The following is a 20,080-nucleotide window of genomic DNA, read 5'->3' on the forward strand; positions in this document are numbered from 1 at the left end:
CTGTAAACATTGAAAGACAGACTAGGCACTGGAGGGAGGGAATCTTTAAAGCTCAGCACATACAGTTGTAGCAGTGTAACTGTTGTTAATACTCAGAGTGACAAGGTGGGTGAGGTAATGCTAAGGGAAGTCTTCATGACTAAATTCATCTAAACGTTATCATGAAAATGCATCAAATTGGACTCTGGAAACTGACACCGAAGTGGGAAGGAATCAAATGTCCAGTGTGGGGATTTGACTAAGTTTCCCAGGTAAGTCAGGCTGCATCTCTCTGTCTGGTAGTCCTGTGCTAACAACCCTGCCTGCTGCTGGAAGTGACCTCCGTGCAAGTGCAGGGAGCTCCAGCAGCTGCAAACACATTAATGCTGCTGCCTTGTGCATTTGCCCCATGACAACTAAACCGGATGCACGTGTAGGCTACTGGATGCACTTCCCAGCCAGACATGAGGAAGAGTGGAGACAGCTTCTCAGACTTTTCTCTAGGCTCCAATTAGCAAAAGACGCCACTGATTGAATTGGCCTCGTTAGCACTACAAAAAGTAATTTTCCCTCTGTTGATATTCACCCCTTCTTGTCAACTGTTGAGAATAGGCCACTTCCACCTTGATTGAATTGGCCTCGTTAGCACTGGACCCCCTCCCCACACTTGGTAAGGCAACTCCCATCTTTTCATGTGCTGTAATATATATGCTGCTTACTGTATTTTTCACTCCACGCATCTGATGAAGTGGATTTTAGCCCACAAAAGCTTATGCCCAAATAAATTTGTTAGTCTCTAAGGTGCCACAAGGACTCTTCATTGTTTTTGCTGATACAGACTAACACGGCTACCACTCTGAAACCTGTCACCCATCCTTAGTTCCCTCCAGAACTTCCATCCATCCTTAGTTTATTCTAGAAGACATTGGTGGGGAAGAGTCCCCGCCTGCCAAACTCCCCGCTCACGATTTACCTGCCTGTTTTTAAAACATAAATGAAAACAAAATTGTCCCCAGGTAGATTGTGAACAAGAAAAGTTTAAGTCAATGCAAATACATCCATATCAAGGCCCACAGAGATTGCTCGAATTCCTGCCCCAGAACAGATCTTACATGTAGGGGAAGACAGTAAGTCCTGGAGAATGGATTTGCACAGAGCTGGTGGAATAGCCAGGAACCAGGAATTAACCTAACAACTACCTCAGTGCTCAATCTACCTGTACATGTGCAGAGATCTGTGCCAGCTAAACCAACCCATTTCAGAAGTTCAGAAAAGATTTGTTCAATATTTTCCATTCCCCCCCCCCCTCGTGAACAGAGTATCCTAGCATGATATGGGAGCATTAGCTCAGTGTTGACTCAAAGAAAAGAATGCTGCCTATTGACCAGCACATCTTCCAGATATGCCCTGGTTTTCCCTGAGACAATAGTCTAATAAGCAGCTAGACTTGAGTCCTTATTTGAACCAAACTGTTGAACATTCTGAGGTTGGCCCGTCAGTGCTAGTGAACAGAATAAGGTGCCTGGGGGGAGAAAACTGATGGCAAAACGCATTGCCAAGTGATCTCTGGGTCTCTTGCCAATAAATGTAAAATGTTGTTCTAGTTCAGGAAAGCATGTGTGTGTGATGAATTCTGAATCAATCTGCCTGGGGAAAAATGTATTTAAAGAAAAAAAAACTTCTAAAATCTTTCACAAAACAGCTCCAAACTTCCCTTTTTAAAAGCTCTATTGGTTTCATGAAGCCTCAACCCTCTATAGGCTTTTCCACTGCCAATGATTAATGCTGCTGTGAAGGGTGATGTGTGGGTTGACAGATTAGTAATCAATTTAGGCTCTCTCAGACATCCTCTTTGCACTCCTGCCCTATACCATCCATACTCACAGCAATCACTGCAAGAGAAGGGTAGGAGAAATGATGGATGAACTGGTTTGGGAAGGAAGGAGAGCACTAAACCTTCCTTAAACCACAATTCTATGCAATTTAAACAATGTAAAAGTTCCCAGGTGCGGTGCAGTAAGGACCTGATCCAAAAGCCCACCGAGGTCAATGAGAGGGGCACTAAATGGATATGTGGGCAGGGGGTGAGAATTCCTTCTTGCCTGTCCTATAGCAGTCAGCTCTTGTCCTTTTCCTCCTTGTCATTTTGATGTTCACACTTTATTAATAACAATATAAGAAGTGGCAGGACCAAAAGAAAAATACAGTTCTTGTCACTGAAGGGATTATAGTCTAAGCCCCAATCCTGGAGCTGATTACAGATTGGGGCCTAAAAGATAGAAACAAAGAAAATGGGATGCATTGTAGAAACTAGAGAGAATGACTTAATGGTCAGGGGAATTTTGGGGTTCATTTTTATTTTTCTCTCCACCTTTTTTCCAAACTATCTACTCACTTCTTACGGATCTCATGGGAGAGAGGCTGTCGTGGTTCCTGGGTTCACTGGACCTTTGACCCCTTACTCAGTCTTTCCATGGGCATCCCTTTCAAGTGACAGGGCAGCACCTATACTTCTCTCAGACTGGAATCCTGACTTTTAGAATGGGTCTCTCTAGGTTACAGCCCCCTGTTTCCCAACCATGATTCCTCAGCACGAGCCTATAACTAACTTACTGATAAACAAAACTAGAAGACAAAGAAGATGGATTGAAGGTCTACTGCTATAGACTTCCCTTCAGGAGCTGTGAACATTTCTCTGCAGAGCCTGCCTCTCTCTCTTCTCTGGGTTTCAGAGAGTGTGTCTTTGAAACCAGGCAAGCCTCTTTGTTCTCTGTGTCCAGATGATGCTCCCCTTGCCATGAGGGGGGTTTGTGCCCAGTTTGTACAGAGACAAATGTCAAAGGCCTTGACACTTGTATTGTTTGTTAAGCACCAGTGACTAGGATAGCTAAACCATTTTAGTTCTTACAGACTGTCACAGGGTCACTCACCACACTGGCGCCTCCTGCTGGCCATTTCAGGAATTAGCTCTGGTCAGCAGGTGTGCCCTACGGTGGTGGTGGCTCTCACATCCTTGTCTCTGCCTGCAGACCCACTGCAGTTCCAATCTCACTGCCTCTGCTTCATGGCACAGCCTTCCAGCCATGTCACAATCTGGGTTCCCCCATTCCGGGGGACTCCTGCTTCAACAGTCCAGCTGCTCCTCGCAGTGGCTTGGCAGTCCACAGCCTGGCTGCTTCTTCAGTGGTGGGGGGGGAGGGGAAACCTAGGCCCACCCACTACTCTGGGTCCCAGCCCAGAGACCCTGTAAACACCAGCTTCCCGCTTCCCCTCCATTCTTTCTCCATCAGTCTGTCTCAATTCCCTGGGCCACTTTCCTGCAGCCCCAGCACCTTCGGCTCCTGCCTCTGGCTTCTTCATCCTCTTCCCAGGGCCTTGGGCCTGCAAATCCTAGCAGCCCTGTTCATGGTGCTAGTCTCTGCAGCCCTCTAGGAAGCCAGTCCCCTCCCTTGGGCTTCCTGCAGCAAACTCCCTTGCTGTGGCCTGCAGCTTCCTTTTTTATGGGCTGGCTGGGCCCTGATTGGCTGGTACAGCTGCCGCCCTAATTGGCTGCAGCCACTGCCCTAACTGGCTGTTTCCTTGCAGCCCTCCAGGCTGGGTTTTAACCCTTTCAGGGCCAATGCAGGGCAGACGCCCTGTCACACAGACCCAAGCTGCCAAAGACAGATTTAAACCTTAGTTATCCTTTAACAAGAAACCCAACAACAAGCAAGCAAGCAGAAGGTCACATATCTATAACATTTTATGCCTAATAACTCCCATTTTTCATCACAGAGGCACTTGAATGAAAAAAGTGTGGTGGACTGGCCAACTGGAATAGGGAGGAAGTACCATGCATAGGAGGCAGAATGGCAAAATGCCCAAAGATGGATGTGGGAAATGAATGGGGGGGAGGATTTTAGAGCTGAACAAAAGCTGTGTAGAGAGACAAGTGTTGGTGACAGGAGGATACCAATAGTTTTGAAGAAGGGGATATAATAGTTCCAACTGTGGGTTTCTCTAGACTGCCAGGGTAACATAGGACAAAAGCCAAGACACATGAAAATAATATTCTTGCTCTGATGCACATTTACAGAGAAGTTGACTTTTTTCATAATGGTGGTTTAGAGGATGCTTGTACTTTAAAATGAGCTTGGATAGGAGCACTGTTCTTTGGACTGAAAATTGGCTGAAGGGCTATAAACAAAGGGAAATGTTGAACAGCAATGTTTCAAGTTGAGGAGGAGGTCATCTATTGTGGCACCGCAGAGATTGGTGTTAGGTCCCAATTTATTTAATAGAGCTGGTCAGAGGTATTGACAAATATATCATTCAGCTAATTGTACTGTTATTGACAAATGTCTTATTAATCAAATATTTTGGGCAGTACAGGCCCAGCTTTATTATTTGAATGCTATTTTGAATAAATCATTCACTGAATAACTAACATTTGTTGACTAGAGTATTCAATGAGCTCCACTTAATATTATTGATCATTGTCCAGACGAGGGAAAAGACACTGACATGAAATTTGCAGTTGATACTAAATTAGAAAAACAAAAATACTAGTATAGACTGAACAGTAATACCAAGATATCTAAAGATATCTAGACAGAAACTCACGCAATCAGAACCTGTTTGGACAAATGATTACGTTCCCATTACTACACATGGGAAATATTGATCCCAAGCGCACACATTAATGAGATGCAGAAATATCGATAACAGTATAACTTGGAACTCTTTTGTTATGAACTCAAGTGTCAAACTGTTTTATTTAGAAAAGAAGATGTTTTAATCAATACTAAGTAGAAGCTGCCCTTAAATATTTAAAAAAGTAAAGTATATAATAAAAAATAAAGTATCAGAGGAGTAGCCGTGTTAGTCTGGATCTGTAAAAAGTGACAAAGAGTCCTGTGGCACCTTATAGACTAACATGTTAGTCTATAAGGTGCCACAGGACTCTTTGTTGCTTAATAAAAAATAGAATGTTTCAATGGTATCATAGAATCATAGGACTGGAAGGGACCTCGAGAGGTCATCTAGTCCAGTCCCTTGCACACATGGCAGGACTAAATATTATGTAAACCATCCCTGACAGGTGTTGGTTTAACCTGCTCTTAAAAATCTCCAATGATGGAGATTCCACAACCTCCTTAGGCAATTTATTCCAGTGCTTAACCACCCTGACAGGAAGTTTTTCCTAACGTCTATCCTAAACCTCCCTTCCTGTAATTTAAACCCATTGCTTCTTGTCCTGTCCTCAGAGGTTAAGAAGAACATTTTTTCTCCCTCCTCTTTGTAAGAACCTTTTATGTACTTGAAAACTGTTTTCATGCCCCCCCTCAGTCTTCTCTTTTCCAGACTAAACAAACCCAATTGTTCCTACGCAGTGGGATAGTTTGCTCTTGTGCCCTTAATAATGTCTCTTTGAAAAATTGCCAACTGTCTTCAATTGTTTTTCCTCTTAGACTTGCTTCCCGTGGGATCTTACCTACCAACTCCCTGAGTTTGCTAAAGTCTGCCTTCTTGAAATCCATTGTCTTTATTTTGCTGTTCTCCCTCCTACCATTCCTTCGAATCGTGAACTCTACCATTTCATGATCACTTTCACCCAAGCTGCCTTCCACTTTCAAATTCTCAACCAGTTTCTCCCTAATTGTCAAAATCAAATCTAGAACAGCTTCTCCCCTAGTTGCTTTCTCCGCCTTCTGAAATAAAAAATTGTCTCCAATACATTCCAAGAACTTGTTGAATAATCTGTGCCCTGATGTGCTATTTTCACAACAGATATCAGTAGTTGAAGTCCCCCATCACCACCAAGTCCTATGCTTTAGATGATTTTGTTAGTTGTTTTAAAAAAAAGCCTGATCCACCTCTTCTTCCTAGTTAGGTGTTCTGTAGTAGACCCGTACCATGACATCACCCATGTATTTTTAGCCCTTTTATCCTTACCCAGAGACTTTCAACAAGTCTTTCTCCTATTTCCATCTCAACCTCAGTCCAAGTGAATACATTTTTTCATCTGACATGACTTGTCATGAAATAATGTAAAAATAATATAAAAATAAAACCCCATAAAATTCAAAACAGAAACTTCAAATTTGGAAATCCGAAATAAAAATCCAAAATTTTCCAAAACACAATTTTTTCAAAAATTTCATTTAAAAATATTTTTCCTGGGAATTTTTGTTGAAATGCACGTTTTTAAATATTTTCTGTTGAAAAAATGTTTGGACAATTTTTTTCCAATTAGCTCTAGTTCTAAGCACTACATTAGCAGAAAGATGCTGAATAACTGGAGGGAATTCAGAGTCAATGATCAGTAGGGCTACAGGGACTGATTTATGGAGAGTGATTTTAGTAGCTAAATGTAACTTGGTTAAAAATTGACTAATGGGCACAAAAGTTTGCAAATACTTTGAAGGCAGCAAACAGTAGGGATTGAGAGGAAGTATTCAGGGTGTTAAATAGAGCATAACTAGCAGTGGTCAGAGGTAATTAAAGAAAGGAAACTTTGGGCCTCATCTCACAGAATGCTTACTCATAGTGATTGGTATCAGGTTGTGGAATAGACTATGAAAGAAAGTGACGGAATCCCCATAGTTTGAGAATTTAAAACTAGTTTGGACAAGGTAGCTATGGACTAATGTACTAATTTGTTAATTAACAAAACTGGAAGGTCGGTTAAAGCCCAAATAAAGCTCCTGCTGCTGCTTCTTGTGTTGTGTTTTTATATTCAGTTTCCATCTGTGCTCAGACATGAAAAAAAGAGAATATCTATGTGACCATAAGACAGAAATAAAACAGCAGCATTTGTAAGTGCTATCTGTTCTCAGAAACTGATTTTCTTTTACTCCATCTGATGGTCAGTGACAGTGTAAATCTTCTGTGAGCTGAAAAGAAACGTGAAACAGTATTGTTTTCTTTGGTGTTTTTTCTTTCATTGTGTTCTGTTAAAGGGAAGGGAATAGTAGAATCTGTAGGTGTGTGTGCGCTCACGAATGTACATACTGTAGACTAATACCCCAATCTAGACAAAATCTACCTCAATGAGTCCCATGGACTCTCTAGCTCTGGAAGCTGGACACTGTTCTGAGTGGTAAATGAATGTCCCACTGCACAACAATAATACATGGTAGGGGGAAAGCAGGTTACCTTCTTCACAGCCTTCTAAAACAAAAATTTTAGAGAACTGTCCACCAAACCTCTGAGTCTTCACCCTTATCCTACTCCCCACATCAAAACCAAGGATTAGTACCTTCCCTCCTGATAGTCATCGGTTCACCCCATTAACCAATTAAGAACATAAGAATGGCCATACTGGGTCAGACCAAAGGTCCATCTAGCCCAGTATCCTGTCTTCCAACAGTGGCCATGCCAGGTGCCCCAGAGGGAATGACCAGAACAGGTAACCATCAAGTGATCCATCCCCTGTCGCCCACTCACCGCTTTTGGCAAAGAGAGGCTAGCACCACCATCCCTGCCCAACCTGGCTAATAGCCATTAGTGGACCTATCCTCCATGAACTTATCTAGTTCTTTTTTGAATCCTGTTATAGTCTTGGCCTTCACAACTTCCTCTGGCAAGGAGTTCTACAGGTTGACTGTATGTTGTGTGAAAAAAATACTTCCTTTTGTTTGTTTTAAATCTGTTGCTTAATAATTTCATTCGGCGACTCTTGTGTTATGAGGAGTAAATAACACTTCCTATTTACTTTCTCCACACCAGTCATGATTTTATAAACCTCTATCATATCCCCCCCTTAGTCGTCTCTTTTCCAAGCTAAAAAGTCCCAGTCTTATTTATCTCTCCTCATACGGCAGCTGTTCCATACCCCTAATCATTTTTGTTGCCCTTTTCTGAACCTTTTCCAATTCCAATATATCTTTTTTTGAGATGGGGCGACCACATCTGCGTGCAGTATTCAAGATGTGGGCATACCATGGATTTATATAGAGGCAATATAATATTTTCTGTCTTATTATCTATCCCTTTCTTAATGATTCCCAACATTCTGTTTGCTTTTTTGACTGCTGCTGCACATTGAGTGGATGTTTTCAGAGAACGATCCACAATGACTCCAAGATCTCTTTCTTGAGTGGTAACAGCTAATTTAGACGCCATCATTTTATATGTATAGTTGGGATTATGTTTTCCAATGTGCATTACTTTGCATTTATCAACATTGAATTTCATCTGCCATTTTGTTGCCCAGTCACCCAGTTTTGAGAGATCCTTTTGTAGCTCTTTGCAGACAGCCTGGGTCTTAACTATCTTTAGTAGTTTTGTATCATCTGCAAATTTTGCCACCTCACTGTTTATACCCCTTTTTCCAGATAATTTATGAATATGTTGAATAGGACTGGTCCCAGTACAGATCCCTGGGGGACACCACTATTTACCTCTCTCCATTCTGAAAACTGACCATTTATTTCTACCCTTTGTTTCCTATCTTTTAACCAGTTACCAATCCATGAGAGGACCTTCCCTCTTATCCCATGACAGCTTACTTTGCTTAAGAGCCTTTGGTGAGGGACCTTGTCAAAGGCTTTCTAAAATCTAAGTACACTATATCCACGGGATCCCCCTAGTCTACATGCTTGGAGACCCACTCAAAGAATTCTAGTAGATTGGTGAGGCATGATTTCCCTTTACAAAAACCATGTTGATTCTTCCCCAAAAAATTATGTTCATCTATGTGTCTGACAATTTTGTTCTTTACTGTAGTTTCAACCAGTTTGCCCAGTACTGAAGTCAGGCTTACCGGACTGTAATTGCGGGGATCACCTCTGGAGTCCTTTTTAAAAATTGATGTCACGTTAGCTGTCCTCCAATCATTTGGTACAGAAGCTGATTTAAATGATAGGTTACAGACTACAATTAGTAGTTCTGCAATTTCACATCTGAGTTCCTTCAGAACTCTTGGGTGAATACCATCTGGTCCTGGTGAATTATTACTGTTTAGTTTATCAATTTTTTCCAAAACCACCTCTAATGACATCTCAATCTGGGACAGTTCCTCGGATTTGTCACCTAAAAAGAATGACTCAGGTTTGGGAATCTCCCTGACGTTCTCAGCCATGAAGACCGATGCACAGAATGAATGTAGTTTCTCCGCAATGGCCTTGTCATCTTTGAGTGCTCCTTTAGCATCTCGATCGTCCAGTGGCCCCACTGGTTGTTTAGTAGGCTTCCTGCTTCTGATGTACTTAAAAAAAATTGCTATTAGTTTTTGAGTCTTTGCCTAGCTGTTCTTCAAATTCTTTTTTGGCCTTCCTAATTATATTTTTACACTTCATTTGCCAGAATTTATGCTCCTTTCTATTTTCCTCACTAGGATTTAACTTCCACTTTTTAAAGGATGCTGTAGTGGAGTGGTCCCCCGCTCCTGCCGGGAAGGGCTTAAAAGCAGCCCTGCAGAGGGCTGCAGCTCGAAAAGCTACTGGGCTGATTGGGGAAGTAGCCACAGCTGGGCCACGCCCCAATCAGGCCCCAGCTGGCCTGTATAAGAAGGCTGGGAGCCAGGAGCCCAAACACTCTCTCTCCGCTTTCAGAGGGAGAAGGGCCTGGCTGCAAGGAGCTTGAGACAGGGTACCTGAGTGGAGCAGGGCTGGGGACAGGCAGAGGAGCTGGGGAGCTCCAGCCTGGAAAGCCCCAGGCTGCAGCCTGGTAGGAGGTCAAGGGGTACTGGGGGTTGTAGAGGGCAGCCCAGGGGTAGGCCAAGGCAGCAGTTCCAACCCCAACCTTGTCTGTGATGAGTGGCCTATACTGCAGTCTGCCCCAGGGAGCGGGGGCTAGTTGGCGACTGGCAGTGGCCTTATTCTGAGGCGAGGTAGGGATAGTGGGTGGGGGTTCCCCAGGGAGGGGAGACCCTAGTACTGAGGGGTGTACTGCCAGGGGGAAGCACCCCAGATAAAAGGCCACTGGGGTCCAGGGAGGGACACGGGGAGCCAGAGAATAGGCGGACCACTGGCCTGCAGGGGGCGCTCCAGGATGCTGGAAGAGCTAATTCCCAGAGGTCACCAGCAGGAGGCGCCGCAGGGGTGAGTCCGCTCCTCTACAGATGCCTTTTTGCCTCTCACTGCTTCTATTACTTTGTTGTTTAGCCACAGTGGCACTTTTTTGGTTCTCTTACTATGTTTTTTAATTTGGGGCATACATTTAAGTTGAGCCTCTCTTATGGTGTCTTTAAAAAGTTTCCATGCAGCTTGCAGGGATTTCACTTTTTGCGCTGTACCTTTTCATTTTAATTGCTCTGTTTAACTTCCTAATTTTTGTGAAGTCCCCCTTTCTGAAATTAAATGCTACAGTGTTGGGCTCCTGTGGTGTTTTCCCTGCCAAAGGGATGTTAAATTTAATTATATTATGGTCACTATTACCAAGCGGTCCAGCTATATTCACCTCTTGGATCAGATCCTGTGCTCCAGTTAGGACTACATGAAGAATTGTTCTCCTCTTGTGGGTTCCAGGACTAGCTGCTCCAAGAAGCAGTCATTTAAGGTGTCAAGAAACTTTATCTCTGCATCCTGTCCTGAGGTGACATGTATCCAGTCAATATGGGGATAGTTGAAATCCCCCATTATTATTGAGTTTTTTATTTTAATAGCCTCTCTAATCTCCCTGAGCATTTCACTGTCACCATCTTGGTCAGGTGGTCGGTAATATATCCCTCCTGCTATATTCTTTTTATTAGAGCATGGAATTACTATCCATAGAGATTCTATGGTACAATTTGGTTCATTTAAGATTTTTACTTCATTTGATTCTATGCTTTCTTTCACATGTAGTGCCACTTCCCCACCAGCACGACCTGTTCTGACCTTCCGGTATATTTTGTATCCTGGTATTACTGTGTCCCACTGATTATCCTCATTCCACCAAGTTTTTGTGATGCCTATTATATCAATATCCTCATTTAATATGAGGCACTCTAGTTCACCCATCTTAATATTTAGACTTCTAACATTGGTATATAAGCACTTTAAAAACTTGTCACTTTTTAGCTGTCTGCCATTACATAATTTAATTGAATGGGACTTTTTTTCATTTGACTGTTTCTCATCAGATCCTACCTGTATTTTATCATTGCTGACCAAAAGAAGGTTTCCATATTAATACAGGGTCTAGCCCTGTTTTGTTTCATTGCTGTGAATGAGGGGTGTTTAATAGACCTCAACCTTAGCACAATGCAGCAGGGGATTCAGACATAGGTGCAACCACTGGAAAGAAGAAGCAGGAACATTTTTTTTTCTCCTTCTCCCTCCCATTTTTAATATACTGCATATTCCTCTTCAGTGCAGCTGTAAATGTAATGTATTTTCACTCCTGGTCCCTGTGACAGATATAGCAATTTTCTGCAATTGTAGGAAATTGTCTTCCCTCTTCTTTGGGAGATCTTATTGAATTAAGTTTAAGTATCTTTGGAGTCCATTGTATTAAATGAATGGTTTGTGTATTATTGTGGGCCAAGATTGTATGTAACCTCTCATGAGGGGAGATGTGACAGATGTGAAACCGGACGACGGGGATTCAAAGGACTCTGTTCAACAATGTGCCAGAGATAAATGGAATTTTGGAACAAAAAGGTGTGAAGTGATTTTCCTGGGGCCATCTAGGAGGTGAATGCAAATTCCCCACCTCTGGTAATGCAAAAACCCAGCCTTATGAACAGGGCCGGCTCCAGGCACCAGCATTCCAAGCAGGTGCTTGGGGCGGCAATCTGCAAGGGGCAGCAGTCCGTGTGGTTTTTGCCACCCCAAGCAGCGCGCCAAATTGCCGCCACTGACAGCGGGGGCAGTCCGTTTGCTGTTAGGGCGGCACGCGCATTTCCGCAGCAGCAATTCGGCGGCAACTTCTATGTTCAGCTGCCCGCGGTGGCAATTCGGCGGCTTCTGTCTTCCGGCTGAACATAGAAGCTGTCGCCGAATTGCTGCCGCTGCGGAAATGTGCATGCCGCCCTAACGGCACATGGACTGCCCCCACCGTCTGCGGCGGCAATTCGGCGTGCTGCTTGGGGCGGCAAAAACAGTAGAGCCGGCCCTGCTTATGAAGCTATGCCTTGAGGAGTGAGCCATTGTCTACTGATCACCTGTTACATCAGGCCAAGATTAAAGGCCCACATTGTATAAAGGAAGACTGAACTATTCATGGTTGTTCTGGTTCTGAGTCTGAGACAGTTATGAACTTGGGGAAATACAGGTGCAGTTTCCCTGAACTGTGACACCAGCCCACCCCACCCCACCTCGCCACCCACCCACCCACCCATTTGTGCGTGGGCCCACTTACCATATTGCTTAATGGTATCTTTATTACACAGGGTCTAAGTGTGAAGTCTTCTTTCTAGCTCATTTTGGTTTGCCCCAATCTAGGATAATGCCCCTGTTTTGCTAGTAAAGCTGTGTCCACACTAGGCAATCTTTGCTAGTATAGTGGTATAGCTATACGAACAAAGCTTGCAAGTGTAGATCTGACCTGTATCGACCTGTGGATGAGAGTGTTGAAACTGTCTGATGCCCTCTGTCAGACTAATGCACACAGCACATAAATTGTATTTTGGGATACAGATCAGTAATATGGCTTCTGGTGGGTGCAGAGCACCCACTAATTTTTCCCTGTGAATGCTCCAGACCCGGAGCACCCACGGAGTCGGCGCCTATGGCTAGCAATCATGAGGAGGGAAAGAAATTTACAGGCAGAAAAGAAAACAAAAGGGTTAAATGATCATAGGGAACAAAGAGAAAACAGTGAAATATGTTTAAAGTTTTATAGAAGAAAGCAGCAGTTAGTGAGAAAATACTTCATTTAGTGCAGTCAGCTACCATTGTTTTGGTTAGTACCTTAACAAATATTTACTTTATGCTGTAAGAACCACCATGGAAATATAATGGATTATTATTCTAATTATCATTTACTATCGTAGTTACTTTAAAGGTGATTTTCTTTCAAATATTTCAATTACATAATTTGAAATGATTTTATCATTTATTTTGCTAAGTGTATTTACTGTACCATGATTTTAAATTCACAGGAAAAGAGAAAATTTAGTGGCAGAGAGGAGCGGGAGGCACATGGTGCATTGAGATGTTCAAATCTGAAAAAAATAATCATATCATCGGCCTGGAGGGTCCTTATTAAATAAGAACACAACCTCTAGTTTGCACAGCTCTGTTATCATTTTATCCTCCAGGACTATAAGCCTTATTAATCCATTTCTTGAAGGAACTTCTTGTTTTTTAATACCATTGTTGAGGTACTGATTTTCTTTTTTTAGGGCTCTAAATTTAAAATTAGCTCAGATGATGCTATCTTTTCAAAAGTGAAGGAATATTTGTTTGTTGTTAAGCTGCATTTTATGGAGGCAGGCTTTAACTTTTCCCAGGAACACTAAGTTAACTTGCATATAAACTGTGCTTTGTTACTAAGAAAAATTAAATGGCCTTTGTATTTAATACTTTTGATGGAGCTGCTGCATTTATCACTAGGATTTAATTTAATCAGGATTCAGATACTATTTTTTCTGATGACTTGGGTATTTTGACTGATTTCCTCAGTGGATTTTCCTTTTCCTCCATTCATGGATTATAATCAAGTTTCTTTCATGTCTGCATTTAGAATACAACTTGTTACGGGGGCTGTGAAAACTTTGTTTATCTATTTAACATAGTTTTATTTTAACATGCTTATTATTTAGTCGTCATTCTTTCATTATTAAAAACTTTAATGCTCAGGGGAGAGGAAGGGGAAGGTGTGTCTCTGTGGGAGGACATGAAGATGAACCAAAGGTAGGAGTGGGGTCTGCTGGGGAGTTTTGTCTAAGAGTGGTAGAAGGCAGTAGCTGGAAGTGGGAGACAGGAGGAGCCATAAGCATCTTTCATTTATGAATGGAAGAAGGCAGTTGAGACTTGAAGATGTCCAGAAATTTTTACTGGGGATGGAAAGCAGAAGAAAGGAAGTTATTTATAGAGGAGGGAAGGCAGCGGTTGTGAATGGAAGTTATCTGTGGGGGGGTTTTAAAGATTGAAAAATGCGATATGGAGTCTTTTCTGGAGAAAGAACAGCAGCTGAAGCCAGAAGAAGTTCAGGAGCTACCAGAGTGTTTCATCCAGGGATGGAAGGCAGCAGGAATGCCAGGAGATGCAGCATCAACAGCTTTTAGGTCAAGGCCAAAAAAGTGAAAGAGAGTGAGCTTTGAGGAATGACTGCCAGAAGGAAATATTTCATTTGGGACGAGGTGCTGTCTAACAAAGATAACATTTCCGCAAAGTATCTAGCTGTTACTTTCACAAATTTTCCCTTCAGACTCACATGCTAAAGAGACTCAGGAGTCATGCTGTCAGGCTGAATTTCAGTGCTTTAAATATGCCAGATTTAGAAGAAACCCTTATGGCTTTCTTAGTGTCAAAGAAAATTCCATCATAAAGGAGAGTTAGGTAGTCAGCAAGGGGAAACGAGCGACTAACAAAATGCAATTTTTGTAGAAAATTTCATTCCTTCTCTCTTTTCCCAAAATATAACTAGTGTATTTAATATTGAATTACACAAATCCATAACCTGTCTAGGTGGATTTCTGTAAGTACATATCAAATACTACTTTTGGTTTTGGAAATCTAACGTGGAATGAATTATGGAATTTTGCTACAGAGGGTATATTCTGTGAGACACATTTTTAATACTAAATTAGGGATATGAAAAGATGTGCCTCTTTCCATTGACCGGTACCCAAAGTTTACCAACTTTCTCTGCACAAAACTTGAATGTTCTTGCAATTCTGTATCTTAGATTGTGCCTTGTATGGTAATGTTTTTTATACTGTTGCTCCATTATCATCTTCCCTATCAGCAACTTTGCACCAGTGCATGACATTTTAGAAACTGCTATGAAGACACCCAACATTAAAAATCAAACTGGAAGTGTTTGATGCCTATGGAGGCTCCAGTGGATTAGGAATAGTGGATCCATAATGTTGTTTACTCTCCCTTTATAACATTTCCATCATCCCCTTTGTGGTTTTAGGAAAAACTGACATATCAAAAAAAGGCTGGTGACTATTTTCAGGATTCTGCTTACTTTAGAGCTTGCTGTGATATATAAACTACACCTCTACCCCGATATAACGTGACCCGATATAACATGAATTCGGATATAACGCGGTAAAGCAGTGCTCCGGGGGAGCGGGGCTGCGCACTCTGGTGGATCAAAGCAAGTTCGATATAACGTGGTTTCACCTATAACGCGGTAAGATTTTTTGGCTCCCGAGGACAGCGTTATATCGAAGTAGAGATCTAGTTGGAATTTTTTCAATGTATACAGAACTTTTTGGTCAATTTCTTCAGCACATTGGCTTCTCAGTGGCATTTCAGCGTCTGCTTGTCCGGCGGCCGCGCTCCTCAGTGGCATTTCGGCGGCTAGTCGTCCGGCGTCCGCCACACTGAAAGGTTGGGGACCACTGCTATAGATCATTCTCTCTTTGGCCCTATGAATATTTAAGTACATTCAACAGGAAAGATTTGAGAGCAGTATAGCCAATACTTGGTGGAACTGTTTCAACAGAGAGATTGATAGCCTACAGCCTGGTGGTTAGGGCACTTATTTGGTACAGGGGAGGTTTCCATTCAAGTCTCTTCTCCTGAGTGGGGATTTGAATCTGGTCTTGCACATTCCAGGCAAATGCCCTAACCACTGGACTAAGAGTTGTAAAAGGGGAATGCTTTCTCTGTCTCACACCAAGTATTTCCCCTGACTTTTCAGTTTGCAGGCTGAACCAAAAACTCAATTATTCATCCAATTCTACTTATGTCAATTCAGCAGCTGAAGCTACTGCAGAACATGATACCTCACTTACTAACTACGGCGTTTTTCACCATGATCATGTGACATGTGTGATCTATGAATGCTGACTCTTCATTTTTGGGTGGGATAGAAGATGCTGCTTTTGACTTGAGCTGGACTCTCTTCCAAGTGGCAAAGAGAGGGAGCTGCTGTCAGAGCATTCTCCTTGAGGGACCCTGAATTTTGGAATCCACTTTCCCTTTTCGTCTGAACTATGTTGACCCTTCAGGGCATGCTGAAAAGCTCATCTCTTTTTCCTAACGGAGGAAACCGGATGGTGAGGATTTGTGCACCTTGGACTGACGTTTAAGGCTAGATTGGTTTGTTCCTGCCCGGTTTGGGGGAGACTGCTGAGTTAACTTTTGTAGGTGCTAGTATGATTGGATTTTTAATATATGATGACAGGTCCAAAAGCCTTGGAGAGGGGCTTTTCAATGGATTGTATGACTCCTAATACTGTGTTAATTTAACAATGCAGTGCTGTGTCCTATAAAATTGTCTGTTAGGAACGTCACTAGGGCATTGAGGCTATTTGCATAATTGCATCCTGCCTATCTATATTCCTTATGTATTTAAAATTGACTATAGTCTTTTTCACTTCTGTCCTAAACTCTTGGTGGGGAAAAAAGGGGTGGAGGAGATGTAGATGATTTGTATAATACCAGCAGTGTGCTATGTAAACAGTAGTAACAGCATTAGGCATAGTCACATTAAGCTGTATGGTTGGACCAAATCGTATACTGTGAGAGATCTCTTCAAGTAACACCAAAAAAAAAAGTCTTTGTGTCATCAGCTTAATTGTTATATCGATGCACGCACACATGCATCTATGCATCTTCCCTTCTATATAGATGTTATTTATTGCTGGGATGCCTGTAGCATCTCCAGTTCAAAGATATGTTGTTAATGTAGGAAAACCTAACATTTCTGGTCCCATATTGTAAATTATCCAAATCTGAGCAACTACTTTGTAATGGGTCAAGTGAAGCTGAAGTGAGGAATATAGATATGATTGTGCAGCCAAAATAACACTCTGAGCCCATCCACTCAGAAAATTCTTTTATTTGTTAGTTTACATGGAGTTTCACTTCACTTTCTGTCCATGGATACCCACTTCCTTCTGGTGCTTGCAAACTGGCCAGTATGCTTTCTTTCTAAAAGCCTAAAAACACCCTCAAAATTGCTGATATTTTGTAAAACACCTGTGATGGTATGTTACATGTTGTGCTGTCTAATTGCATGTTGCGTTGTCAGCATTTTGATGGCCCCTGGTTTGGGAGGTCCTAAGTGAGAAATGCAGGCACTGCTATGCACAAGCATAAGCCAACACTAACTGACTTGGAAGAAACTTTCCCCCTATTCCACAATTGTTAACTTGTAGATTTCTTGCATCTTCAGAGATGGGATACTGAGCTAGATGGATCACTGACCTGATTTGGTTCCTATATTCATAGGTCACTGAGAACAACTAATGATCATCTCTCCTCACAACTAATGATCCCTTCACAAAATAGACAGGCCCTCTCCCAGATAACTAACCATAACTATCTGCAATCTCCATCTCCTTTTCTAAGGGCCAATTTTCTAAGGGGACAAAAGAGAGTTCCCAGCTGTGTGGAGGTGGGAGTGGGAGAGAGAGAGACTTTATATAAGTATCCCTTCCTGCCCATATTGTTGCTGAAAATGCTCCTGGATCTTCTGTGCTAGCATCCTCTATGAAACACCCTTAAAAACCATCAATTGTCCCCATATCAACATTGGAACTGGCTCATTTTTATGGGTTAAAGTCAATAGGAGATGTCTGGCCAAACTCCAGTTTCTGTGCATTGCTTTGAAAAATGTAAGGGCTACATTGCATACCAATTTCACATAAGTTAAAGTGGATTGATGCTTTAGGGTTCTTCCACTAAAAGTATTAAATGTGGAGAATTTTATTTTGTTTTTTCATTTACTTTTCCTAACACAATATGAGGTTGAATTCTATGTATTTCTGTTGTTTACATTGGTTAGTTCTCCATTTTATACCAATAAAACTTAGTCAATGTAATAAGTCTCCTCGTGTCTGCTTTAAGTCCAGATTTAATTTGGTACCTCTCTATTTGTTTTCCTTGATAGAAACACAGACATTCATATTTATAACCCTTTTGTTCTACAGCATCTCCCAGATGGCTCTGCCCCAACTGCACATGCTGAATTTTATCTTTTACCAGATCCTGATGAAGTCAGCAGAAGGAAAACGAAAGCAGTTCCAAAAAGCACTGACCCTACTTATAATGAAATTGTGAGTGTTACCATTTTTCTTCCAGCATTTCTTGTTTTTCTTGACCAAATCCTTTACTGAAATAGCAATAGAGCTTTGAGAGCTGCAATAACTGGTACAATCAAGAAACAGGGACATATCCAAAGATCAAGTGTAAACACTGATGGTCTTCCATTTTGCTTCCAGTTCTCAGTGATACAACAGTTTCCTTATGTCTCTCTCTCTTTAGGAAAATACTTGACTAACTAGTACCGTTCAATCTTCTACTTTAATTATAGTTCCATGTTAGACTAGTAAAGCCCAATATCCATTGCACTAAACGTAACCTTAATGCTTTATTCACATTTGTACCTGTAACTTTAAACAATACAATATTAATGAATCTAATGATTTTAACATACCTACACAAAACAGACACTGGACTAGCTTTCACTCTACTAAATAACAGGCTGGATGGATGGAGTCCTACATTGGTATTGATCTCCGAGGGTTCCGTGAACACTGCAAATGAACACACATATGTGAGATCACACTGATGCGAGAACAGCAAGCACGACTGCATGTGGGACAGACAAGATTGTGCAAGACCATTGCAGGCTGTTGCGTCCTTGCTTTGTGCTGTTTGTGTTTTTCACATACGGTGTTGATGTGCCTTGCTTCAAAGCGGTTAACGGCACCATGGCAAATCTGCTGCTACCTTGCTCTGTCATGGGCTGTTGCTTCCCCGTTACTGGAGTAGGCCTGACACACTTTCAAGTGTGACTTTAGTATATCTTTATACCATTTGTACTGACCACCATGAGGGCAGGTGCCTTGCTTTAACTGACCCTAAAGTATAGCCTTGGGTAATCTTGAGTCAGCCATACAAACAAGTTGCCCAGACCAATGCAGCTGAGCTATCATAAGAATTCTTTGAATGCCAGACATCCAACAACAATTAAGGATTTCAGTATTTGGAATCTTGTCCTAGCATTTGACTCTGCGAACAGACTAAAGAGAGCACATATGATCACGTTCCTGATATGGGGTGATATGTTGTCCATGTCTCTCAACCTCAGTTCTGGATCACTTTCCCAGGGGCAATGTCATGGGCCACTGAGGGCATCCACAGGTCATGAGTAGTGGAATGGCCTCCAGGTATAGATGGTAGCTGCAATATAAGCAGGGACAATAAGCACTCGTGGAAAATCTAATGGCAGTACCAACAGGGCATGGTGGAGCAGAAGGCGGCACTGCTGCCCCTACAAAATGTCAAAAGATGCTCAAAGATGGTATTGGACTAAATAATTACATAAATAATAAATGACTTAGCCTCTTTTATGCCAAATTGTTGGCAATTTACAGACCTATGTAATCACTTCATTCACCTTTGAAATGCAGCCACCTCTGGGGTGAAAAGAAGCAACCATACAGCTGCACAGAGCAGCACTACAGGACAGGAAGTGACATACACTATATTCTGTTGAAACTGAAGGGGGGATTCAAACAGTTAGTGTATTTAAGGAAGCAATGGGCTTTAGGGCCTTGGTAGTTATACTTAGCATGTCACACACACTACTTGATTAAGCTTCAAAACACCCTTGTTAGGTATGGTACCCTGCCCCTTTGTACAGATAAGGAAACTGAGACATGACAAAGTTAAGTTGATTTGCGCACAGACACAAGGCAAGTTAGTTAGCTGGGATTAGAACCCCTGTTTTCTGATTTCCCAGTCCTGTGGTTTTTACTTTTAGACAATGCTACATAGTAATTGTCTATTAAGTATCTCCAATTGGCCTGTTCCTTAAGTTACATTGTACATTTTCAATGCATATTGTAAGAAGGCTTCAGCAAATGGTATTTACACTCATGGCTGAAACAGCTAGAAGTTGGCACCCTATGGCAGAATTAAATGAAATTAGACTTTTTATTTATCTGGTGTGTTTATAGCTCTCCTTTTAGCAATTAAAGTTACAGTAGAATGGAGTTGCTTGGGTGTCTGTCTCTCTCTCTCTCTCTCTCTCTCTCTCTCTCTCTCTCTCACACACACAC

At 42.0% G+C, this 20,080-nt stretch overlaps 1 protein-coding gene across 1 annotated transcript in view; it reads left to right on the forward strand.

Annotated features, from left to right (window-relative positions):
• PIK3C2G (phosphatidylinositol-4-phosphate 3-kinase catalytic subunit type 2 gamma) overlaps positions 1 to 20,080 on the forward strand; it is a 311,474-nt gene that overhangs the window by 269,197 nt on the left and 22,197 nt on the right. Inside the window, exon 32 of the mRNA XM_026652203.1 lies at positions 17,945 to 18,070. Within this exon, the coding sequence (XP_026507988.1) occupies positions 17,945 to 18,070 (126 nt within the window). The remainder of the gene's footprint in view (positions 1 to 17,944; positions 18,071 to 20,080) is intronic.

The sequence above is a fragment of the Terrapene carolina genome, unplaced genomic scaffold (genome assembly GCF_002925995.2).
Source record: "Terrapene carolina triunguis isolate 2854851 unplaced genomic scaffold, T_m_triunguis-2.0 Scaffold112, whole genome shotgun sequence".
Taxonomy (NCBI): domain Eukaryota; kingdom Metazoa; phylum Chordata; order Testudines; family Emydidae; genus Terrapene; species Terrapene triunguis.